General features: G+C 41.2%; 1 protein-coding gene across 6 annotated transcripts in view; it reads left to right on the plus strand.

The window, feature by feature from the left end:
• Nucleotides 1–27,071, plus strand: part of ANKRD13B (ankyrin repeat domain 13B) — a 358,728-nt gene that overhangs the window by 277,054 nt on the left and 54,603 nt on the right. For all 6 annotated transcript variants that reach the window (XM_073616842.1, XM_073616837.1, XM_073616841.1 and 3 more), the window contains exons 4-9: nucleotides 7,482–7,527; nucleotides 11,875–12,018; nucleotides 13,029–13,218; nucleotides 14,452–14,518; nucleotides 17,311–17,392; nucleotides 26,951–27,015. In XM_073616842.1, the coding sequence (XP_073472943.1) occupies nucleotides 7,482–7,527; nucleotides 11,875–12,018; nucleotides 13,029–13,218; nucleotides 14,452–14,518; nucleotides 17,311–17,392; nucleotides 26,951–27,015 (594 nt within the window). The remainder of the gene's footprint in view (nucleotides 1–7,481; nucleotides 7,528–11,874; nucleotides 12,019–13,028; nucleotides 13,219–14,451; nucleotides 14,519–17,310; nucleotides 17,393–26,950; nucleotides 27,016–27,071) is intronic.

Consider the following 27,071-nt stretch of genomic DNA (forward strand, 5'->3'; position numbering starts at 1 on the left):
ATGGCCACCAGAGTCGCATGAGAAGGCAGCATCCAATTGGATAGCTCCCCTAGTGACCTAGGGAAGCATAAAGGAACCATGTTGTTCTTGACTTCCCCTCCAACTGCAATGCCGCTGCAGTCAAGCCCCACCTGCAGTGGAGAAGATAGGCTGCACCTGCCTACACACTTGACACATATGTATAAACATTTTCAGAGCTATTTGTCCTGCAAACCTGCATGTACATTTGTTCTGTGCAAATGCCAGAGAAATCTAAAGTTACCAGGCTATTTCCTCCCCAGGTCGGTTGTTCTACATTCATAAGAATAAAACCAACCTATGAAGTGGAAAAAACCATTACTAGTAAAGAGAAACTACAACTCAATTCCACAGTAGATGGAGACCTTGGTACTTTTTCACTCTATCAGAGACCTATAATAGACTCCTTTCAAGCTAAATTTTCCAGTGGATTTACTTTTTAGTGCTTCATTCATACCCACACAACACTATATAAAATAGCACTCCTCTTCGTTAATCGTTATCTCTTATTCAGTACCCATTTCCTACTGTTAAAAAATGACTACAAGTCGTCATAAACTTTCTGAAGGCTAATATCACATATCTCAAGCATTCTGAATGTTCCTGATAACAGATGATTTAAAAATCCTTAATACTTGCTGTTTATTTACTATCACATTGATTTCTTTCAAAAAGAACAAATAATTATAATTTGTTGTGCCATACTCCATTTGTTCATTACATTTATATATATCTGATGTAATACTTTACATTTTGCTATTTGTTTGCATATTCAGTATTTTTATTTGTATTTGTTCTCTGTATTTCACTTTTTTTTTTATACAATAAACTTTATTGTGAAAATAAACCAGAATAGTTTGCATCAGGAAAATACCAACCTATAGCCACTAGAAGGAGCTGACGATCACAATAAATAAGTATTAATTTTGAACAGAACAAAAGCACATGCATTTTCGCAGGACGAATCACTGTGCAATTTTTTTTTTTTTAATAAATACACTTCATACAGATTATCTTCTTTAATAATTGTAGTATAGTATTTACAATATCAATATGATTTACCTTCACTATATGCAGCTGTTTTATTAAAATTTTTATTTATTTTCCTGTAACGATTTTTCCAGGAAGAGATTCCATAATTCCCTGCTACTTTCCTGGTCTCCTGTAGAAACCTGATTTGATCCCAGGAGGGTCCTCAGTGACTAAGTGCTAATGTGTTTTTTTCCTGTCACTTAATCCCTCCAGTGCTTGAGGGCCTGTTTACCTTGGACACTAAATGAGTTACATTCCTCTAGAGAAAATATGTACAGGAATAAAGGAAGACTATTAGGTGTTATTATCGTTATTCTTTCTACCTATTTATAGATCAATGGGTCCAAATAAATCATGTTGTAATTCACTACCACAGCACTTAAATGAAATGTATAGTATTTTCATTGATTTTTAGATATACATTTAAAAGTGATTAGCACTGTCTAAAAAATCTTCTCAATGGTGCATTTAAGTTTTAACTAAAAACATGTTTTTGTACATTTTAATTGTAAATATGACTTTGGGGGCAGCCATATCTATTAGTAAGCGCTGCTTCCTGCTTTGCAGTGCTTCACAATGATTGTACATTACTTCTTCTCACTATGCCTATAGAGGTACTTTACAAATCTCTACAGCGGGCTGAACAGAAAAAAAAACCAAAGCAACAGATTCCTCCATCCACACAAACAAATTGGGTGGAGGAAACCTTTAGTCGGGTCGTTGTATTCTGACAGTGTCACCTGCTGCTGTCAGAATATACTGATCAGTGTCTGGAACTGATTGGCTGCAGCTGCTGATCAATGGAAAATTTTGAAACATGTTCATTTGACAGAAGTTGATTAACCTCCCTGGCGGTATGATTATGTCTGATTTTTGATGCTGAAAGCGGTATTTTGTTTTGCATGGAAATTTGGAGTTTTATATTGTAGGCCTGTAATTCTTAGCAATAAATAACTCACTTATATCTGTCCAAACAAGAGTCTAATGCCGCGTACACACAACCGGACTTTCCGGCAGAAAAGGTCCGACAGAACGAATCCTTCGGACATTCCGATCGTGTGTGGGCTTCATCTGACCTTTTCTGTCAAAAAATCTGACAGACCTTATGCCGCGCACACACGGTCAAATCTTCAAATCTTTACGTCGTAACTACGCCGGACCCAGAAATCCGCTCGTCTGTGTGCTAGTCCGACGGACAAAAACCCACGCTAGGGCAGCTATTGGCTACTGGCTATCAACTACCTTTTTTTAGTCCGGTGTACGTCATCACGTACGAATCCGTGGGACTTTTGTTTGATCGTATGGAGGCAAGTCCGTTCGTTATAAAGTCTGCCAAAAGTCCGCCAAAAGTCCGTCGAATGTCTGTTGGACAGGCTGTCGCACTTATGTAGCCGAAAAGTCCTACCGTGTGTACGCGGCATTAGAAATAGAACATGTTTCAAATCTTTCCGACGGACTTGATTCCTATCGAAAAAAACGTTTGTCTGTATGCTAGTCCGACGGACCGAAAACAACGCAAGGGCAGCTATTGGCTACTGTCTATTGAACTTCCTTTTCTAGTCCGGTCGTAACGTCATCACGTTCGAAATGATCGGACTTTGGTGGGATCATGTGTAGGCAAGTCCGTTTCGTCAGGGTTCAGTCCGACGAGAAGGCCGCTCATGTGTACGCGGCATTATAGACACCCTGAGTATGATAAAGTTTGAAACACAAAATCATAAATTATAATATAATAAATAACTATAAATAATTATAACAAATGATAATATAATAATAACATTTATTCAATAATATAATCAAATTAAAAACACTGAAATGTGCTCAGTTGCAGAATTGTCGCTGTCGTTACTTTCAGTGTTTGATTACAAATTTCCCCACAAATCAATCGCTCAATTCTGCAAGTGATTCTAATTTATTGTCGCTGTTTTCTAGCTGATGTAAAACCACTTTTGATGCAAAGGGACACTTTTTGGTTGCTATGGACAATCTCAAGTTTCCAGGCAGAAAGAACAGTATATATAATATAAAACTGCATGCAGGGCACTGGACAAAACACTGGGGACAAAAGGGAGGTGAAATTATTTGATACAGTAATGTAATCTGTAAGGTTACAGTGTACTGTATGTATTATGCTTGCCGGAGGAGCAGGAGACCTGGAATATGACACTCCTGGAAGTGTCAGATTCTAAAGATTTTTTGGACAGAGGTTTCTCTTCTTTTTTTTTTAGTTTTAGAAAGATTAGAACCAGGACGTAAAGGAATTCTAACAAAAACACAGATATAAGTAAATATGCTTTTTTTTTAATTAAGTAGGGGAATGCTATAAGTAGGGGAATGCTTCAGGCTTGGTTAACACTATTGGGAATTGGATGCAGGTTTCTCCGCATCCAATTCGCATGACAGGAGACTGTGACCGGCTCTCTGTGGAGCTGGTTCACACATCTCTGGGGCGGCCATGGAGCGCACTGCAGAAGGGTCCTGTGTGTCTCTTGCTCCGTTTCTGGTCCGAATTCAGGCAAAAATTCGGACCTGAAATGGTGAACGGGGACGCACCAGACCCCCTGCTGCGAGCCGTGCTGCAGATAGTGTGAACCCAGTCTTAGTGAGGTATTTTGAGCTCTCGGTGGCTCTGTTATACGCAGCATTGGATGACTTTCCTATACAAATGATGAAAACTTTTATATACATTAAATAGCTATTTCTTTTTAACGCGTATGTTTCCCTGCACATGGCAGAAGATATTTTCACAGTGAACCCTGAACTCATTCACTTCTAGAAGTGTATCTGTCTGTTATACGTAAGAACGTGGTATGCCCCTGTCTGAACATAATGGGGTTTACTTATAAATGTTTTCACACAAAATGCACACAACTTCCCAGGATTCACACATTTTTCCAAATGAATCCATTTAGAAAAATGTTTGAATCTCGGGTGAATGTTGTGTGCATCTTGTGGGAAAACTTTTCTAAATAGAAACCAAAATGTGTGACTTACTTGCATAATCGCATCATTAATGCCACATTGTTTTAAAGTATATTTAAAGGCAAAACTTTTTTTATGTTTTGGATAGAGTGGAGAGGGATTAGAACACCTGTCATTTTTTATTGTTGTCTGTGCCCCCGTTGGGGAGATTCTCCCTCTCTATTTGTCCTGTTTACCATTATCATTAAAAGTAACAGAAAATTCTAAATTTTGGGTTGTCCCCAGAAAGATAATAGAGGGGAAATATTCCAATGGGGACACTAGTTCAGGTGACCTGGGGATCCCCAGGAGATTACCTGAATTTGCTGAGATTTCCTCTTACTTCTTGTTTGACTATGTGACACAAAGTGAAGGTATATTTCCCCAATGGGACAAAGATGGCAAAAATTAACCTTACAGCAGTGTTTCTCAATTCCATCTTCAATAAAGATGTGCTGGAAATGGAGAGAGTACAGAGAAGGGCAACAAAGCTAATAAAGGGACTGGAGGATCGCAGTTATGAGGAAAGATTACAAGCACTGAACTTACTTTCTCTGGAGAAGAGACCCTTTAGAGGGGATATGATTTAAATGTACAAATACCATACTGGTGACCCCACAATAGGGATAAAACTTTTCTATGAAAGAGCATTTAAAAAGATTCGCAGTCATTCACTAAAATTAGAAGAAAAACGATTTAACCAGAAACTGTGTAAAGGGTTCTTTACGGTAAGAGTGGTAAGAATGTAGAAGTCTCTTCCACAAGCAGTGGTTTCAACAAGGAGCATAGATAATTTCAAAAAACGATTAGATAGTCACCTAAACAACCATAACATACAGGGATATACAATGTAATATTGACATAAAAGCGCACACACACAGGTTGGACTTGATGGACTTGTGTCTTTTTTCAACCTTACCAACTATGTAACTATGTAACAGTTCTCAAGGTGCACGTTTTCAGGCTTACCATTATTTTGCACAGGTGATTTGATCAGTTTCACTGCTTTAGTAATTACCACAGCCGTTTCATCTGAGGGAAATCCTGAAAACATGACCTGTTGGTGCACCTTGAGGACTGGAATTGAGAAATACTTCCTTACAGGGATTATAACCTATACAAAATATAAAAAAAAAAAATATTTTGCCTATAGTTCTACTTTCATATATATTTGGTAACAAAAAAAATGTATGTGTATATATATATATATATATATATATATATATATATATATATATATATATACAGTATCTCACAAAAGTGAGTACACCCCTCACATTTTTGTAAGTATTTTATTATATCTTTTCATGTGACAACACTGAAGAAATGACACTTTGCTACAATGTAAGGTAGTGAGTGTACAGCTTGTATAACAGTGTAAATTTTCTGTCCTGTCAAAATAACTCAACACACAGCCATTAATGTCTAAACCGCTGGCAACAAAAGTGAGTACACCCCTAAGTGAAAATGTCCAAATTGGGCCCAAAGTGTCAATATTTTGTGTGATCACCATTATTTTCCAGAACTGCCTTAACCCTCTTGGGCATGGAGTTCACCAGAGCTTCACAGGTTGCCACTGGAGTTCTCTTCCCCTCCTCCATGACGAAATCACGGAGCTGGTGGATGTTAGAGACATTTTTTCTCACCCACCTTCTTTTGAGGATGCCCAACAGATGCTCAAAAGGGTTTAGGTCTGGAGACATGCTTGGCCAGTCCATCACCTTTACCCCCAGCTTATTTAGACCAAGGCAGACAAACAGCTAAATATACAGATGAATAAATAATTTGAAATTATAACTTACACAATGTTGTATACTTGTATGTATCATAATTTTAATGCTCAGCCACAGTTAAAAAATGTGTTAGTTCTGTTTTTGTTAAAACAGGACTCTAGCCATTTTTTTTAAATTTGGAAGAGACTGGAGAAAGGGTTAGAATCATGTTTTAAGGCTGGGTTCACACGTATACTAATTGGATCTGTTTTTTACCGCATCCAATTCGCATAACATGTGAATGTGACCAGCTTTCAGTGCACACATGTGCAGTTTTGAAAAGGGTCCTATGCCTTTTCGGGTCCGGTTCAGGTGCAAATTCATATAAAAATTCACCACCTGAATTGCACCTGAATCGGTGAACAGAAACACACTGGACTCCGGACTGCAAACCGCAGCCTTATTATTCTATCCATTTTGGAAAAACTATGGTCACTGGGTCATGAAAAGAGGGAGAATGTCCCCAACAGGGAGGAGGTTCAGTTTTGCGAAAAATCCCTAGAAATGGCAAAGTATGCATTTTGAGAACCTTTTGCTAAAAAAACTTTGTACAAGAGCCAACAGTTTGAAAAAAAATGATAACCAAGCCCCTTGTTAAAAAAGGGTGGGGTCACAGCAGCCATATTGTCACTGTGTGTTGGACCTTTTATGGAGAGTTGAAAATTCGGTGTAGGAAATGATAGTGTTTTCTTTTCTATATTTAAAATAGGTGCATGTCCCCCAAGCAGTGCCCAGCTTCCAATAGCTTGTTTATTAGCCCTACATATGGCCAGGATAGTACAACAAGATTCATCTCCATAGACATCAGAGGGGGTTCATCTAAAAGTTCACAAACTTTAAACTTCAAGCAAAATGAGTGAAATTGTTCACAAACTGAACCCAGGCAAATTTGCTTATCCATTGTGTCCACCATGCATAATAAAGAGCATTAAAAATCTGAGAGATTCTACTCCTTCCCTATTCTAGTAAAATGGTTCTGGGAAAAAAAGCACTTGCTTAGTGAAGAAAGATGAAAACTTCGCACAGGGCTTAAAGGAGAAGTCCAGCCTGAGCTCTTTAGGATGGGCTTCTCCTCTGGGTCACAGGAGTGCAATTCGTTTTGCACTACTGTGACCCGTTTTCAGCGGAGAGCGGTCTGAAGTCCGCTCTCCGCTGACGTCACCAAGATCAGTCCAGACAGCGTGTCATCCCGACTTGGGAAGTCTGGATCCACCAGCTGCATGGACTGATGGCCATCTCAGTCTCTCAGCGAGATGCTGAGAGGCTGAGACAGCCGCTCCCCTCCCCTCCACAACTCAGCCTTCAATGAGCGTGGAGGAGCAGAGAGGAGAGCTGTTGCCTGACATGCAGCAGCTCTCTGCTCGGGGAGCAGTGAGAACTGAGCCATCAGCGGTATTCGATCGCTTGGTTCTCAGTGAAGAGGCGGTGGGGTACAGACGCAGCATCGGTCTGATGCTGTATATACCTACGTAAGTATGAATCTTAAAAAAAAAAATCTCTTCTCTTTTAATTGCTGTCTGAGGCCTCGTTAGAAGGTTCCCTTTGTGGGCAGTCAATTTTCACATCTAAACACAGACAGAGATTCCCACTCCACTCTATCCAGAACAAAACATTATGAATGGAGTTCAATTTCAGATGTGCTAATTTTATCTTCACTTTGTTGAATGTTTCATTTGACTACTTTGCCTCTTGTTACAGGCACAGGACTTTTATGTGGAAATGAAATGGGAGTTTACCAGTTGGGGTGAGTAGTAAAGTATAATATAACAATTACTAAATTGGTGCAATCTTCAAAGTCATTAACGCATTTCCAATGGTTGACTAAAGTAAAAATAAACATGTAAAATATAAAAAAAATCTTAATTACTTTAAAATGTATCAATCTGCCTTGATTCCCAAAATATTGTCAGTTTTAACACTTTTATCTTTTCCGACACCTTAACAATTCATCCTTTAGCCTGGGTTTACACTATTGCAAACACAGACATCGCATGTGATCGGCACCGCATGCGATGTCTGTGCAATGCGAATTCAGCCATACAGTTGTATGGCTGAACTCGCATGGGATTTGCACGAAAAAGGTGCAGGAACCTTCCTTTTCCCCACTGTGCAATCGATCCGATTCCTGTCCGAATTCACAGTTCGCACTGCAATCTGCGAAACGATCTGGGGGTGTCATTACCTTTGTATTGACACCCGCAGCAGTTTGCTGAGGGCAATGTGAACTGCTTGCGAAGGAGATGCGATGCGGGAATCGGCACCGGAATCACGCTGGTTCCCACAACGCAATAGTATGAACCCAGGCTTAAAATCTGTTTAAATCCTTTAAGCATTTTGGGAGCTATGTGTGGTTTCATAAAAAGTTGTTGGCTCTTCGGAATGACTACATGTTATATTATATGTTTTGTCCTTTAATTAAAGGGTATGTTCGGAAAAAGTGGAGCCCTGCTCTGACCTCATCCTGCTGAACGGCTAAAGTGTTATGATAAATGCTTGTCATAGAGCTTCACTGTATTTTATGATCCATTAGCAATATCTGATTTCACTAGCAGGTGCTCTCATAATTTCAACTTTGGATTTAAGGAAAGTCCAAGATCCGAGTGAGGATAGCAACAGAAGATTTCTTAGTTTTTCTGGATATTTCTATTATAAAAACTTTACAGAGCAGACATTTATTAATGGAAATATTCAATTTTTCCCTCTTGTAATGCTTTTGTGTTCCAGAATAAATTCTCCTATTTCTACATGGCAATAGGTCATACAAATAGAGATCTTTTCAATTTATCTATGGCATTTGACTATCTGTGCCTTGCATGGCCCACTACTTACAGGTGGTATAGTCATTGCAACATGTGACAGACAGTAAAACAAGCAGGCAATGTTGAACATACGGGTTAAGTAAGTCGTTGTTTCCATATGATATAGGAAGTATTATAAATTGTTGGTAGATCTGTATAGCCAGTTTAGATTCTCTCTTACCTTTTTTTGCCATAAAAAGGTAAACATTATTTTTTGTGCATTTACTCGAACTCTAGGTAAAAGCATTGTAGAGGTTTCAGCCCTGTGGAGCTCACAATGGGGAACAAATCGAAAAGCTCCTGGCATTCTCTGTAAGATCTGCCTATCTATGGCTATTGATGTTATATCTATAGATTTAGATGATTACGCCCTATTTGGCTGATTTAAACCAGCAGGTACCCCAGATTGCAGTTCTCTTTAGGAGAATAGTTAATTGACCAAACTGGCTTTTTTTCAGTTGTTGATGTTTTTTGACTTGCATCAGGGTTGTCTGCACTTCCTTCTACACCTTATGATTATGTTTACTTTGGTGGCACCAGAGGAATATACAGTATCTCACAAAACTGAGTACACCCCTCACATTTTTGTAAATATTTTATTATATCTTTTCATGTGACAACACTGAAGAAATGACACTTTGCTACAATGTAAAGTAGTGAGTGTACAGCTTGTATAAGAGTGTAAATTTGCTGTCCCCTCAAAATAACTCAACACACAACCATTAATGTCTAAACCGCTAGCAACAAAAGTGAGTACACCCCTAAGTGAAAATGTTCTAATTGAGCCCAAAGTGTCAATATTTTGTGTGGCCCCCATTATTTTCCAGCACTGCCTTAACCCTCTTGGGCATGGAGTTCACCAGAGCTTCACAGGTTGCCACTGGAGTCCTCTTCCACTCCTCCATGACAACATCACGGAGCTGGTGGATGTTAGAGACCTTGCGCTACTCCACCTTCCATTTGAGGATGCCCCACAGATGCTCAATAGGGTTTAGGTCTGGAGACATGCTTGGCCAGTCCATCACCTTTACCCTCAGCTTCTTTAGCAAGGCAGTGGTCGTCTTGGAGGTGTGTTTGGGGTCGTTATCATGTTGGAATACTGCCCTGCGGCCCAGTCTTCGAAGGGAGGGGATCATGCTCTGCTTCAGTATGTCACAGTACATGTTGGCATTCATGGTTCCCTCAATGAACTGTAGCTCCCCAGTGCCGGCAGCACTCATGTAGCCCCGGACCATGACACTCCCACCACCATGATTTACTGTAGGCAGGACACACTTGTCTTTGTACTCCTCACCTAGTTGCCACCATACACGCTTGATGCCATCTGAACCAAATAAGTTTATCTTTGTCTCATCGAACCACAGGACATGGTTCCAGTAATCCATATCCTTAGTCTACTTGTCTTCAGCAAACTGTTTGAGGGCATTCTTGTGCATCATCTTTAGAAGAGGCTTCCTTCTGAGATGACAGCCATGTAGACCAATTTGATGCAGTGTGCAGCGCATAGTCAGAGCACTGACAGGCTGACCCCCCACCCCTTCAACCTCTGCAGCAATGCTGGCAGCACTCATACACCTATTTCCCAAAGACAACCTCTGGATATGACGCTGAGGACGTGCACTCAACTTCTTTGGTCGACCATGGCGAGGTCTGTTCTGAGTTGAAACTGTCTTGTTATACCGCTGTATGGCCTTGGCCACCATGTTGCAGCTCAGTTTCAGGGTCTTGGCAATCTTCTTATAGCCCAGGTCATCTTTATGTAGAGCAACAATTCTTTTTTTCAGATCCTCAGAGAGTTCTTTGCCATGAGGTCCATGTTGAACTTCCAGTGACCAGTATGAGAGCGATCACACCAAATTTAACACACCTGCTCCCCATTCACACCTGAGACCTTGTAACACTAATGAGTCACATGACATCGGGGAGGGAAAATGGCTAATTGGGCCCAATTTGGACATTGTCACTTAGGGGTGTACTCACTTTTGTTGCCAGCGGTTTAGACATTAATGGATGTGTGTTGAGTTATTTTGAGGGGACAGAAACTTAACACTGTTATACAAGCTGTACACTCACTACTTTACATTGTAGGAAAGTGTCATTTCTTCAGTGTTGTCACATGAAAAGATATAATAATATATCTACAAAAATGTGAGAGGTGTACTCACTTTTGTGAGATACTGTATATAAAGTGATCATCTCAATTACACATATAAATACTATTTAAATCTTGCAGCTTAACTCAATAGCCTTCTCAATATATAGCCATTGATCCTTGTTTGCAGAAAGTGTGGGAGGGTTCCTATGCAATGAAAGGGGGAGTACTATTCACCTCACCCACTGTGGCGGCACCAATTTTCACAATGAAAGTGGAACAGTAGGAAGGGATACATTCAACCTTTACATTTGTTTAAAAACCAACTCTGGTATAGAATTAACCCCCCTCCTACCTCGCCCTCCCACCTCCCCACACTGAGTGCTGGGATAACTAAAACAAACCTTTCTAAATACCCTTTATCACTTACCTTAAGCCATGGTTATCCAACACTGGGTCCTTCTCCTCTTTGTATACTTCCTCCTGGGGTTGTTTTTCTGAGTGTCCATATTACTGCCTGTATGACGTGCACAATTCCCATTGCCTATTCACTGGAGGGGTCCTCTCAGGACCCAGAATAGAATACTACTGATGTCAACCCAAAGGGGAGTCAAGAAGACCAGACAGTGAGGGTTAATCTGAAGTGCTAGACTAGTGGTCCTCACAGGCAGAAGCAGCGTCATCGAGGGACCTGGATGTGGTAATTCAGATGAGTATAATTTGTTCACCAGGTCTAAAAAGCTACACACCTGGCAAGATGGGTTAGAAGGGATGATAGTTTTTGCCTGGAGTTGAGCATTATAGTTATAAGGTGTTACTACTCTTCACACTAAGATTTTTATTTTTATCACAAATGCAATGCTCAGTAATCAGAACTTTGAAATGTTTCTTCAGAGAATTAGGCAGTCTGTGATGAGGTCTATTGAATCAAGTAGTTGTAAATTTGCTCTGCTGTATAAAAATAGAATGATAATCTTCACTGGCCTTACTAATGAACCATACTGAGACTTTCTGAATACACAACAAAGATGTAGCTTTTCTTTATTTGCTCAGAAGATGACTGAATCTTTCGTGTGAAAGAAAATGGAGTCTAAATCTTTGAAAATGTGTAGCTGAATTTAAAATCTATAACCTAGCCTGTGGAACTTGTTTCAAAGATTACTGATTTAGCAGTGCTTGAAGCTCATCTCTATTTTTTTAGTGCCCTTGGTCTCCAAGATTTGCCCCAGTGACACATACAAGGTTTGGAAGAGTGGGCAGAACCTTCGTGTAGACACTACATTGCTTGGCTTTGATCATATGACTTGGCAACGAGGGAATCGCAGTTTTATCTTCAGGGGACAAGGTGAGTGATCTTAGGGCAGAGAGAGCCATGTAAACTGTTGCGTTGGATTGCTGTCTTGGTCTCTGCTTGGCATAATAACTGAAGGTACAGCAGTTATTGCCACTTTAAATGTATGCAGGATATTGGGCTTATTCATTAGGGCAAATAGTAGGTCCATTGACTTACAAAAATCAGAAGTCAAGCCCTTAGAATATATTTCAGTTACTGATGCAATATGAAAGGCTATGTTATTGACTTCATTTCCTTTTCTGGTGGCTCTGGCAAGATATCTCTGCCTTGTTTGCCAGCTCTGGCTCTGCCCACCTTAAACTCCTACATGTCCTTCTACAACAGAGGTGTTTCCACTCCTGATATTACATCCACCATAATCTAAAATAAATGAAAAATATCCCATACACCATTCAGATCATACTTAGCAGCTTTTTTAAAAACATAGTAGATGGCCAGTTTTAAACTACTTATAGATATCAGATGGTAGATGAACATGGTGGTGCAATCTGGGAACAATATAAAGACTAAAAGATCTTTCCAAAATCCTTTATATTCTGATTAGTTAAAATGTTTAGGCCTATGGAACTTGAAAGGGGAGGGAGCTCCATATTTAGGACTTTGTGGGGTTGATTTACTAAAACTGGACAGTGAAAAATCTGGTGCATGTCAGCCAATCAGCTTCAAACTTCAGCTTGTTCAGTTAAGCTGAAGCTGATTGGTTTCTATACAGAGCTGCACAAGATTTTGCACACTACACTTTTAGTAAATCAAACCCTATGTCTGTATGTATTGTGTTTGACACTTAAGTTTGTTTTTTGTTTACCAAAGGGCTGCTAAATGCAATAATAATGTGCAAAGTACAGAGACTCATAGTAAGCAATCAGATTGTACTATACTGTAGTCAGGTATGCTGTAGGTAATGCACTTCATAATTAGAGATATGTACTATTGTATGCAATTTGTGCAGCTATGGGATTTCCATTTTGTCTCTAAGTACATAATTTGTTATACATCCACAGACACCAGCGCTGTGGTCATGGAAATCGACCATGACAGAAGAGTTGTCTTCTCTGAAACTCTGACTTTAGGTTCCCAGGACAATGAAGTTCTACTGGCTGCTGTGCAGCCCACCGAGGAACAGGCCATGAGCCGCCTAACAGCTCCAGTGGTCACTACTCAGCTGGACACCAAGAACATTGCCTTTGAGAGGTCAGTGAAATCGGCAGAATTGTGGTGCATTTGTAGAATACAGATAGATTTATTTACAATGTGAATAGCCAACACATTTTTTTTCCAGTAAGGGAGTAGGGAAAGAAACATGAGCACTGTCAAAAATAATTCTGTTTGTTCACACATTGCCAGTGTTAAAAAGATTTCTTTGAATCAGATCTGGGTGTAGAGATTTTCTTTTTTGCTTTAACAGTCATAAATGGGTTTTCATAAATATGATGTGCCATCATTAATTTACAAAAGTATTAATGCATTTCCTAGTAAAATAATATATTAAAGCTGAACTCCTGGCAAAAGCAAAATGCCAAGATGAAATACATATAAGGGAGCTGTTTTACATGCCAAAGTATTCATATCCCCCCTAGCCACACCTTAAACACTTATTGAGCCTGATCACAATCCAGTGCTGTGTCCCGTCTGCAGCCCTTGGCTTCTGCTGCTGTCAGTCAAATCTGGTGATGAGGGAGCAGGGGCAGGGCCAAGCTGCGCTGTGTGTATCTATAGATGCATGCAGCCTAGCTTAGGATCAAGCCCGTCCAAGTGACCCCATAGCAAGCGACTTTTAAATATAACATGTTTGTTATTTTTTTAAAGCTTTTATAATCACTTTAATACATGGGTATTGCTCTATTAAGTGAAAAAGAAATATGGATTTCAAAGTACAGGTTAATGCACATATATAGTAATCATTATAAAAGTTATATATTTAACATAACTTGATTCTAAAGAACTGTGAGCAAAAAAAACAAAACAGTTATTGGTGTAAGATGGAGTGTACTAAATACAAAACAAATTCAAAACCAAAGTTTGTCATATTTGAATTGACATCAACAATTACTGCAAAGAAGACCTAAGGCACATGCATGGCCCACCAGGATCTAGCAATTTTCCTGTTTGGAAGCAAAATGCCCAAATGAAGGATGCACAACTAAATAGGAACATAGTTTATCTTCTAAGAGAAGAGAAGTTTGTCTGTATTTCATTTTTATTTTAGGATGTATGCTAGGAAATATTCCAGTAACCTGTAGTGATCACTTCATATTAAATACCTTTGCATAAGCATAGAAGTTGTGATATATTCAAATATAGTATATTTTTTTCATTGTGTGGCTGTTAATTATGTTGTGGTTTTATTTGAAAAAAAATCATAATTTAATTAAATTTATTTTAATCATAATAATTATTTATGTTTTATTCATCTCTGCTGAACAGGAACAAATCAGGAATCCTGGGGTGGAGGAGCGAGAAAACTGAGATTATTAATGGCTATGAATCAAAGGTTAGGAGTGCTAACAACATAAATACACTAGACTCAAAATCCAGGCATTTCTTTTCTGCAATTAGGACACAATAGGATTTCCAGCTTTTTAGAAGATGAAGGACTGTAGACTTATGTTCAAAATAATATTACTACTATTTACAGTGATAGAACTATATAACACACTATAAAATCTCTCTATGCAGTAACAACTGGCATGAATGCCGCCATTTATACTCCACTTGTATTTCTCTGTGCACAATATGTCCTTATGCAGTTATGAGACTAGCACTGTGCTAAAACCACTGTACAAGCATAGGGGTTCTCTTCTCCGGCATTTCCCAGCTTCCTTGCAATGTAGCACCTGTACCCGTTTATATTTTGCCATATACAGTGATACCTCGGTTCACAAACGTTTCTGTTCACGAACAACTCGGTTCGCGAACAGAAGAGTTCACAAAAATTTGCTTTGGTGCACAAACTCTGCTTCGGTTCACGAACATGAGCCGCGGCCATCTTCCCTGCTTTGACACGTTCATATTGAGAAGAGCAGTGCAAGATGAGAGTCTTAGGAGAACCAGTCCACTCAGATTGGGGATTCTGCCCCCTGACTACCATGACGGTGGGCTCACTTGATTGGGAATCATGGAAAAACAGTTCATATGAATTCGACAACTTTATCATGCCCTCAGATGATCATTGCCTGGATGCACAGTGCAGTTTTCTGGCCTCTTTGATTAGTCATTTAAAGGATTGTTTCAAACAAGGATTAAAGAGGAGCTATAGTTTTTTTTTGTTTTTAGATGTACACATGAAAGAGGTCAGCTTAATGTAGAAGACTGTATGTAATATATGTTTAAAATTCTTTTTTTGTACATACATTTCATAATTTTATGTATAAACAAAAAAAAAAGTTCCAAACGGATTAACCTGATTTACATTGAACCCTATGGGAAAATTTGCCTCAGTTCGCAACCAATTCGGTTGAATTAAGTTCGTGAACCGAGGTATCACTGTACTCCTTGAACAATTTTAACATCCTATGGCTTCTGACAGCATGTTAGCTGCATTTCATAGCAGATTAGTTGTGCCAAGGATGAAAACTACTCCACTGGTCCTGTACAGGCTGGGCAGCATAATAGTCCACTTCCATCAAATCCCTGCTATGTGTTTGCTGCGGAGTGCAGGATGGGTCATTTATCATTTAACCACTTACGGACCGCCCGCCGTCGTTATACGTCGGTACTTTGAAGAGGGATATCGTTGTTATGGCAGCAGCTAGCTGCCATAACCCCAGTATCCTCTTCTTCAGTGGACGGTCCGCTTTCAGATAAAAGTGGTCTCTGCGGCGGATTCGCCGGAGCTCTCCATGCTCCGGTGCCCTCCGCCGTTTACCGTAGCCGGCGGCAGCAGCGGAGTCGGGTCCTGTCACATCTGTGGTATGGAGATGAGTGAGGGGAAGATGGCCCCCACCCGACTCCATATCACTGCAGGGCGGAAGTGACGTCAAAACGTCACTTAAGCCCATAGCTCTTAAAGAGACTTTTTTTTTATTGCATTTTAGTGTAAATATGAGATCTGAGGTCTTTTGACCCCAGATCTCATATTTAAGAGTTCCTGTCATGCTTTTTTTTATTACAAGGGATGTTTACATTCCTTGTAATAGGAATAAAAGTGAAACAATTCTTTTTTTAAACGCTCCCCGTCATGCCGAGCTCGCGCGCAGAAGCGAATGCATACATGACTAGCGCCGCATATGAAAACGGTGTTCAAACTGCACATGTGAGGTATCACCGCGATCGTTAGAGCTAGAGAAATAATTGTAGCCCTAGACCTCCTATGTAACTCAAAACATGCAACCTGTAGAATTTTTTAAACGTCGCTTATGGAGATTTTTAAGGGTAAAAGTTTGTTGCCATTCCAGGAGCGGGCGCAATTTTGAAGTGTGACAAGTTGGGTATCAATTTACTCGGCGTAACATTATCTTTCACAATATAAAAAAAAATTGGGCTAACATTACAGTTGTCTTATTTTTAATGCAAAAAATGTATTTTTTCCAAAAAAAGTGCGCTTGTAAGACTGCTGCACAAATACAGTGTGACAGAAAGTATTGCAACGACCGCCATTTTATTCTCTAGGGTGTTAGAAAAAAATATATAATGTTTGGGGTTCTAAGTTCATTTCTAGCAAAAAAAACAGTTTTTAACTTGTAAACACCAAATCTCAGAAAGAGTCTCGGTCCTTAAGTAGTTAAAAGGTTTTCCGGGTTGACTTAACAGTATAGTTTGTGGTTGACAAGTACCTTTCATTAAAGAGAACTCTCATGCCACTTATACACGAGCGGAATTTCCGTCGGGAAAATCTTGGATGGTTTTTCAGACGGAATTCCGCTCAAGCTTGGCTTGCATACACACGGTCACACAAAAGTTCGCTGAACTTTCGACCGTCAAGAACGCGGCGACATACAACACTATGACGAGCCGAGAAAATGAAGTTCAATGCTTCCGAGCATGCGTCTAATTGTTTCCGAGCATACGTAGGAATTTTGCGTGTCGGAATCGGTACAGACGATCGGAATTTCAGATCGGAACTTTTTCCGACCGAAAAATTGAGAACCTACTCTCAATCTTTTGCTGGCTGGAATTCCACCAGCAAAAGTCCGATGGAGCATACACACGGTCGCATTTTCAGACCAAAAGCTCTCATCGGACTTTTGCTGGCGGAATTTCCGCTCGTGTGTACGGGGCATCACTGTTTAATAAATGCATGTAGACTGAAGCTTCTGAAACATGTCTCTCTAACTGTTTTCTCAGGTGTATGGAGCTTCCAATGTAGAATTAATCACTAGAACCCGCACAGAACATTTATCAGACCAGCACAAAGGAAAAAGTAAAGGTAACAGAATGAACTATTAATATCCATGACAGTGATCACCATGATAATTATCAGATGTATTAAGTGATTTTGTTAGATGGCAGGTTGACCATATGCATTTTGCTTATCAAGCCTGAATTATGTTGATGCACAAAGGTATAGCAATTTGCCAGAATATTTTAGTCATTGTTCTGGTAATTCCAAAATGAGTGTTATCTGGTAATTGAGGAATTCAACATGCACCCTTTCAATTCAAGGCATTCTGTTTGATGCAAAATAGTACGTCAGAGCGATTCTAAGATATCCAAAGTGCAGTAACTCATAACAAGCAGAAAGATAAGTTATTATATGCTTTAATGGGTTAGTGCAATTGACACTTTCTCTTTGAGAACAGGAAATAGCTTGTATCTAAGCCATTGAGGAACATTTGCAGTTTGTAGCTGTAATTCACTGCTTTGAGAAATTAGCAATTAAATCATCTTTAACTGTCTATATAGCCAATACTGTCTCAGAAAACGTTCACTACATGTTTTCATCAGTCTGAAGCAAACCTTCACAAATTTTGTTAGTGTGTAGCAATATGCAGTTATTGCAATGGACACAAATGACAGGAGGGCACATCCTTTACTGTGTTACAAGCATCCACAAGTAGTTGTAAAGGCTGAAGGTTTCTTTACCTTCATGCATTCTATGCTTCTCCTTCATGCTTCTCCCCCCACAGCCTTCCCCCCCAATACTCACCTGAGCCCCTTCTCGATCCAGTGATGTGAACAGGAACCTCGGCTGTCCCACGTCTCTCTCTCCTCATTGGCTGACACAGCAGCGGGAGCCAATTATGAGAGAGCAGGGGGGTTATTGGGGGCGTTGGTCAAGGGGGAGGAGCCAAACGCACCAGCGGAGCCCCGAGAAAAAAAGAATCAGGGCTCCTCTGTGCAAATCCATTGCACAGAGCAGGTAAATATAACATGTTTGTTTTTTGTTTTTTTGTTTTTTTTTAAACAAACCTTTGATATCACTTTAACCCTTTCATTTAAAAAATCATTTTGTGCCTGAAGATTAGTTAAAACCCCCAAACATTATATATGTCCTTAAAGCCGAGACCTTGGAGAAATGAATGATGGTAGTTCCAATTTTTTTATGTAACAATATTTACACGGTCTACATACAATTTAACCACTTGCCGACCGTTGCACGCCGATATATGTCGGCACAATGGCAGCTGTGGGCAAATGGGGGTACCTGTAGGTCCCCTTTAATTGGTGGAGTTAGCGGGCATGTGTGACCGCGCCCGTGGGACCCGCGGACTCGATGTCCACCGGTCTCCCGGCTATCGTGTCACGGAGCCGCAGAACGGGAAAGTCCCTATGTAAACAAGGCATTTCCCCGTTCTGCCTGGTGACATGACAGAGATCTACTGCTCTCTGTCATCGGGAGCAGTGATCGCTGTCATGTGAGTTGTAGCCCATCCCCCCCACAGTTGGAATCACTCCCTAGGACACACTTAACCCCTTCATCGCCCCCTAGTGCTTAGCCCCTACCCTGCCAGTGACATTTATACAGTAATCAGTGCATTTTTATAGCACTGATCGCTGTATAAATGACAATGGTCCCAAAATAGTATCAAGTGTCCGATGTGTCCGCCGCAATGTCACAGTCACGATAAAAATTGCAGATCTGCGCCATTACTAATAAAAAAAAATTAATAATAAAAATGCCATAAAACTATCCCCTATTTTGTAGACGCTATAACTTTTGCACAAACCAATCAATATACGCTTATTGCAATTTTTTTTTACCAAAAATATGTAGAAGAATACATATTGGCCTAAACTGAGGAAAAAAAAAAGTTTTTTTATATATTTTTGGGGGATATTTATTATAGCAAAAAGTAAAAAATATTGCTTTTTTTCAAAATTGTTGCTCTTTTTTTGTTTATAGCGCAAAAAATAAAAATCGTAGAGGTGATCAAATACCACCAAAAGAAAGCTGTATTTGTGGGAAAAAAAGGACGTCAATTTTGTTTGGGTGCAATGTTGCACGACCGCACAATTGTCAGTTAAAGCGACGCAGTGCTGAATCGTAAAAAGTGCTCTGGTCAGGAAGGGGGTAAAATCTTCCGGGGCTGAAGCGGTTAAGCACAAATTTCAGTAAAAAATACACTAAAGTTAATTTAGGGTCACACAAACAACATGATATATTACCCAATTTTTGATAAAAGATAAAGCTGCACCGAGTAAATAGATACCAAATATGCCAAGCTTTTAAAATTGCACATGACTGCAAGAGGCACTTCTGTACCCTATATTTTGCATAGTAAAGCCCCTACAGGCTATCACTGTAAAGTTAACCATGAATATTGGCCATAGAATTAATGCCCACACTCGTGTGTGTGGTAATATGTAACGTCTTTAATGCAAGCTATATTTTTGTACATAGGCTCCCCCGATGAGTGTGTTTAGATTTGCATGTGCGTTTATGTGGGGGTGGGCGGGCTCAAATGTTTTTTTTTTGGGGGGGGGGGTTCTAAGTGCTTGGGTGTAACTTGATTTTTTAAAACTTTTTTTCAAAAACTTTATTTTTATGACACAGAAGATAAAAAGTCCCCTATGTGATATACTGTAAACTCTTTGTGACATGTTATTTTTATTGAGACTTCAGTAGTCTCCTGCCCTGCCCAGGTCTTGCACCCACGATTGAAGCTAATGGAGCTTGGTCCCTTTTGCCAGCGGCCAGGAAAAGTGACAGCAGAAGAGTAGCTAATAGCTCTCATTGCATCCCCCCAAAAAGTTTATGTATTACTCCAGGAAAAAAACCCATGAACTTAATGCTATATAATGATATTTAATCTTTAATGTGAATCCAAACCCTAAAACAATCCTCAAACCTTAAAGTGGATGTAAACCCAATGTCATCCTTTCTAAACTACTGCCATAGGGGTTATCTATAAGGATATACATGCCTCCTGCATGTATCTTTACCTGTCAAATGTCTCCCCTCTGTCTGTTATCAGACCCGAAAAACTGCAGATTCTGTGGGTGGGTCTGTTGTCTGGAGCTCGGTGGGTGGAGTCGTGATGTCAGTAGACTCCCGCCCACCTCTACACTCCCCTTGTCAATATGCATTTTCTCCTGTGTATTTCTTACACTGAACTTCTGCTGAACTTCTGCTATGATCTCTAACATCCAGTGAAAAACAGGAAAGTAACCACATGACTTCAGCATGCCAAATCATGGTGAGGTGTGGAACAGCCAATCCTTGCAGAGCTGCTCAAGAAAGGAGTGGGGGAGGAAATTTAAAAATACTGCATGTCTCTAGTGCACGAGATGTAAATCACCTGTCACTCACAGCAAGGGGGAGGATTTGACAAAGTTTTTCTCAGTTTGTCAAGAATTGTCTCGCTGAACAGTAAAAGAGGATTGCTCAGAGATGGATTAATTCTGTGTGGCAAGACTGGGCTCAAATGATAGGAAATGTTATACTCTACAGTATGATATGAAAAAACAAAAAAAAATGTTGGGTTTACATCCACTTTAAGTGAAACTTATACTACTATTATGACAGCAATACTAGTGGCAATTCTAGTGATAAATAAAAAGCTTTGGTGCTTGTTTACATGGTGCCAAAATAAAAATCCTCTTTCATAAGCTTTATACCAAAGGTAAATGTGTGTAAATATGTTCCATCAGCCTTTCTCAGCCAGGGTCCCTCAAGAGGTAGCTAGTGTTTGTTAAGCAGTGCGCATATTCTGCCTCTCAGATGTGTAATTTTTAAAAGCAATCAGCAATAATTTTTTTTAGCTACTTGTAAGAAGGACATTCTTCCCAATGACCCCCCAATGTAAGGTGTATTTTCCCGCCGACTCCCAGTGTAATTGCCATTCTTTCAGCATACATCAATATAAAGAGCATTCTTCAAACTGACCCCCAATGTAAGGGGGACTTTCTTCCCACTAACCCCCAGCATTAGGAGCATTTTTCCCACTGGTCCCCAGTGTAAAGCTACTTTCAGACTGGGGCGTTGTGGGCATCGGTGATAAAGCAGCACTATATTTAGCGCCCCTTTACTGTCGTTTTAGCGGCTCTATTCGCCCGCTAGGGGAGCGGTTTTAACCTCCACTAGCGGGCAAAAAAGGATTAAAACCGCCCACAAAGCACCGCTGTAGTGGCGCTTTGCCAGCGGGTTTGCAGCGCTGCCCCATTGTTTTCAATGGGAAGGGGCGCTTTAGAAGCGGTGAATACACCGCTTCTATATCGCTGCAAAGATGCGGCTTGCAGGACTTTTTTGGTCATCCTGCAAGCGCACCGCTCCAGTGTGAAAGCCCTCGGGCTTTCACACTGGAGACACAGGAGAGGCGCTTTACAGGCGCTTTACAGGCGCTATACAGGCGCTATTTTTAGCGCTGTGGCGCCTGTAAAGCGCCTCAGTGTAAAAGTAGCCTAAGGAGTATTCTTGCAACTGACCACCAATGTAGAAAGCATTCTTCCCGATGTTGACCAGAGTAATGGGGCCCTTCTCACACTGACCATGAGTGTAGGAGGGACCTTCTCCCACTGACCACCTGTATAGGAAGGTCCTTCTTCCACTGACCACCAATCGAAGGAGGTCCTTCTCCACTGATCACTAATTTAAGAAGCATTTCACTGACCAATGGTGTAAAGGGGCACTTCACTGACCATCAGTGTAAGGAACACTCGGGTTCAGTGGTGCCTGGTGCTCCAGCCAGGGGGGGAGGGACCAAACAAATGACCCGCCCCCCCCCTCCAGCACACCCACACACCCCCATGGGTGGTACTCACGCGGTCAGCCTCCGGTGTTTGCAGCGATGCAGAGTGAGATTGCTCCCTCCGATGAGGATGGCCTCCTCCCGATCTCCCGGATCTCCACGTACATCCTCCCCCAGTAGCAGCCAATACAGTTGCTTCTCCTCTCGGCCAATTGGGTCTCAGGACCCGTTTCCTGATTGAACGGGAGAAGAAGCAGGAAGACCATAGCAAATATTAATTCGCTATTGTCACACAAATGGGTGGGCTCAGGGTGCACTGCTCTGCGCCCCGAGCCCACCCTTTTTTGAAGCCAATTAGAGCCTCAGGCTCTAATTATGTGCTTCCAAAAAAAAAAAAAAACCCATAGAAACCCAGGCGTCCAGGGCCCTGCATATAGATTAGGGTCCGGACGCATGGATTGGGGGGGCCCCTGCTAGAGTTTATACTGTTTACTTGTCTTTTATGGCCTTGTTTAATTTCATGATTGTAACTAATAATTGTTGTATGGATTGGTTGTTAAATATGCCGTGAATGCCCCAATTGCTTAATCTTGTATGTTAGATACAAATAGCTCTTATTCTCAAGGGAGAATTTTAGACACCTACCATGGCAGCATATTTACTTTTTATTTATGGCATTTACTGAAACAGATGATTCAGGGACAAAGCTTGCTCCTTCCCTGTGACATGTTTCTTCCCATACAGGGCATAGTCATAGAGTGACTTATGCCGCGTACACACGATCGGACTTTACGGCATACTTGGTCCGGTGTACCGGATTTCGTCGGACAATTCGATCGTGTGTGGGCTCCAGCGGACTTTGTTTTCTTAAAAGTTTGACGGACTTAGATTTGAAACATGTTTCAAATCTATCCGACGGACTCGAGTCCGGTCGAAAAGTCTGCTTGTCTGTATGCTAGTCTGACGGACAAAAACCGACGGTAGGGCAGCTATTGGCTACTGGTTATGAACTTCCTTGTTTTAGTCCGGTCGTACGTCATCACGTACAAATCCGTCGGACTTTGGTTGATCGTGTGTAGGCAAGTCCGTTCATTCGGAAAGTCCGTCGAAAAGTCCGCTGGGCAAAGTATGCTGTAAAGTCCGGTCGTGTGTACGCGGCATAAGAGTATTATGTATCAACATGTTGTAAACTAAGAACTGGTGTTGCTTATTTCCAGATACTAATCAGTTTGAATCTGATTGGTGGTTGCCACTCCAGTGTTTAGCATGCACACATTGATATGTAAGGCCCCCTAAACATTTTATGACCACTCCGCTTTTTGGGGGGGTGAACCACATCAGATGGAAGGGACCAGTTTTGTGACTAGAAACCGCCATGATAAAGGGCTTCCTAGTGAGCATCTGAAATTCTTTCTATCTTTCTAAGACTAGTGGGCTTGAGGATTCCTGTGGTGTGTAACCAGAGGGGAAGGCTGCAGACTTTGATCAGCCTTGGAATCAGTGAATCCATAGAAATGTAAATTACTCCCTTCAAGAGACACTGTCACATTGTCCATACAGGGAAAAGTGACAGTATCTGCGATAGGGCCTTATCTGACACATTAAAAAACTCACTTTTCTAATGATTTACCACCGTTACGTCTTCTACCTCAGCTGCTGCAAAATATCTGGTGCCTCCTAGTATGGGTGACCTTTTTCCATATCCTCAGACAGTCCTCGGGCCTCGCAGCCAATGAATAGACAGCACCGTCATACGTCAAAGGTCATGACATCACTGCTCCCTCTAAGGTGCAGCACCAGTCAACACCAGGCATTTAGGTGCCAGTTGCGACTTAGGAGGGAGCAGAGGAAGAGCACTGGAAAAGTGAAGAGTGAAGGCTCCCACAAACATTGTCACTTCACCTTGAATGAGCAAAGTGTAGGGTTGCCACCTTATCCCTTTAAACCTGAACACATATGAATTACACAGGTTCTGAGGCTAATTTAATGCAGATAAGGCAACAAAGGAGTTTAATTACCACCTTTATCAACCACAGAACCTATGTAATTAATATCTGTTTAGTTTTAAAGAGATGATGTGGCAACCCTAGCAAAGTGACTGTGTCTCTTAACTGCTTCCTTCCCCTCCGGACGACTATATACGTCCTGTCTTTGAAGAGAAATACCATTGTTATGGTAACAGCTAGCTACCATAACCCTGGTATCCTCATCAAGAGCCGGTTGTTCTCTTTCAGATAAAAGTGGTCTCTGTGGCGGATTCGCCGCAAGATCACTTTTATCGGCGGCAGGAGAGGCCCACCCCCGACCTGTCCCTAGCCTGACATGGAGACGAGTGAGGGAAAGATGGCCCCCACCCGTCTGTAAGTCATTGCAGGGCGGAAGTGACGTAAAAACGTCACTTCGCCCATAGCTCTTAAAGGGCCATTTTATTATTTCTTTTTTTTTCAAATGACAATTTTTTTTTTATTGCATTTTAGTGTAAATATGAGATCTGAGGTCTTATTTAAGAGGACCTGTCATGCTTTTTTCTATTACAAGGGATGTTTACATTCCTTGTAATAGGAATAAAATTGACACAATTTTTTTTTTAAAGAACAGTGAAAAAATACAAAAATAAAAGGTTAAATAATTCAGAAAAAAAATTTAAATTTAAACGTGCCCGTCCTGCCGAGCTTGCGTGCAGAAGCGACCGCATATGTGAGTAGCGCCCGCATATGAAAGTGGTGTTCAAACCACACACGTGAGGTATCAGCGTGATCGGTAGAGCAAGAGCAATAATTCTAGCCCTAGACCTCCTCTGTAGCTCAAAACATGCAACCTGTAGAATTTTTTAAAGGTTGCGTATGGAGATTTTAAAGGGTAAAAGTTTGTCGCCATTCCACGAGCGGGCGCAATTTTGAAGCGTGACATGTTGGGTATCAATTTACTCGGCTTAACATTATCTTTCACAGTATAAAAAAAAATTGGGCTAACTATACTGTTGTCTTATTTTTTCATTTAAAAAAGTGTATTTTTTCCAAAAACAGTGTGCTTGTAAGACCGCTGCGCAAATACGGTGTGACAGGAAGTATTGCAATGACCGCCATTTTATTCTCTAGGGTGACCGCCATCTTATTCTCTAGGGACAAGGGCCTCTTCCCGACAACCTTTGCCCGGTGGTTGTCGGGGTTGGAATATGGAAGCCCCCTTTAACAAGTTGATCCCTAGATCCCGGCCCCCCTATGTGAATGAGTATGGGGCACATTGTACCCCTACCCATTCACAAAAAAAAAGTAGTGTAGTGTTAAAAAATACAGTAGACAGTTTTTGACAAGTCTTTTATTAAAAATCTTCTTCTTCGCTTCTTCCTCTGGTCTTCCTCCATCTTCTCCCGCATCTTCATCTTCCGGTCTTCTTCTTCGCGCCCTGCTTCTTCTTCCGCTATTCTTCTGTCTTCTTTGTCCGGTGTTCTTCTTCCTCTGCCGCCGCCGACCCTTCTCCGATTCTGCGTCCCGCTGATCTGATGGCGCCGATGTCCTGCATTTCTTAAATAACGATGGGGTGTGGCAATCTGATTACGTCATCCGGAGGCCACCCCCATTGTGACGTCACCGTCCAGGGCATGATGGGTCTGTGACGTCACAAGGGGCGTGGCCTCCAGGTGACGTAATCCGATTGCCACGCCCCCATCGTTATTTAAGAAATGCAGGACATCAGCACCGACAGATCAGCGGGACGCAGAATCTGAGGAGGATCTTCAGCTGAGAAGTAGGACACCAGACAAAGAAGACAGAAGAAGAGTGGAAGAAGAAGCAGGGGGAGAAGGAGAAGACCGGAAGATGAAGATGCGGGAGAAGATGGAGGAAGACCGGAGGAAGAAGCGGAGAAGAAGAAGGAGATTTTTAATAAAAGACTTGTCAAAAACTGTCTACTGTATTTTTTAACACTACACTACTTTTTTTTAGTGAATGGGTAGGGGTACAATGTACCCCATACTCATTCACATGGGGGGGCTGGGATCTGGGGGCCCCCTTGTTAAAGGGGGCTTCCAGATTCCGATAAGTCCCCCGCCCGCAGACCCCGACAACCACCGGGCAAGGGTTGTCGGGAAGAGGCCCTTGTCCCCATCAACATGCCCCTGCCCCAAAGCACCCATCCCCCCATGTTGAGGGCATGTGGCCTGGTATGGTTCAGGAGGGGGGGCGCTTGCTCGTCCCCTCCCTTTCCTGACCTGCCAGGCTGCATGCTCGGATAAGGGTCTGGTATGGATTTTGAGGGGACCCCCACACCATTTTTTTTTTTTATTTTGGCATGGGGGTCCCCTCCGAATCCATACTAGACCCAAGGGCCTAGAATGGACCTGGGGGGGGACCCAAAGCTGTTTTTTTGGCCGGCAATTCTTTTTTTTTAACATTCAGCAGGAAGCCCGCTGACAACTGATAACTCATCGGTTGTTAAGAACGTGGCGGCCGGCTTCTCGGCCCCCTCCTTAGCAACCAGCTATATACAGTGTAAAAAAAAACGCAAATCATGGCAAAATCGTGGTAAAATCGCGTGTCCAAAAACGCGGCAAGCACCACAAAAAGCCCTGCAGAAATGCTCAAAAGCAACATGCATAGATGTGAATCGAGCCTAAAAGTTGATTTTCAAGATTCCACTAGAGTGAATGAGTGCCTCCCTCTGTAATTAGGTTCAGTTGATGGTTTCTCCTGGTTAAAGATAATGATTATGGAGACACTTAATGCTTTGTATTATAGGTACAATAATGATACTTTGTAGAAGAAATAAGAAGGATGACAGTTTAGCTGTTGACCCAAAAAGTGAAAATTCTTAGGTTTGTCCTGATTGTCAGTGCTATTTTTCAATTTTCTTTGCAGGTAGTAAAACACCTTTGCAATCATTCCTGGGGATAGCTGAGCAGCACGTAGGACCAAATAATGGGGTGAGTATTATTTTGGTAGCAATGGATACATTTCTTTGCAGCTACCTTCCATACTT

This window comes from Aquarana catesbeiana, linkage group LG02, assembly GCF_042186555.1.
Source record: "Aquarana catesbeiana isolate 2022-GZ linkage group LG02, ASM4218655v1, whole genome shotgun sequence".
NCBI classification, from domain to species: domain Eukaryota; kingdom Metazoa; phylum Chordata; class Amphibia; order Anura; family Ranidae; genus Aquarana; species Aquarana catesbeiana.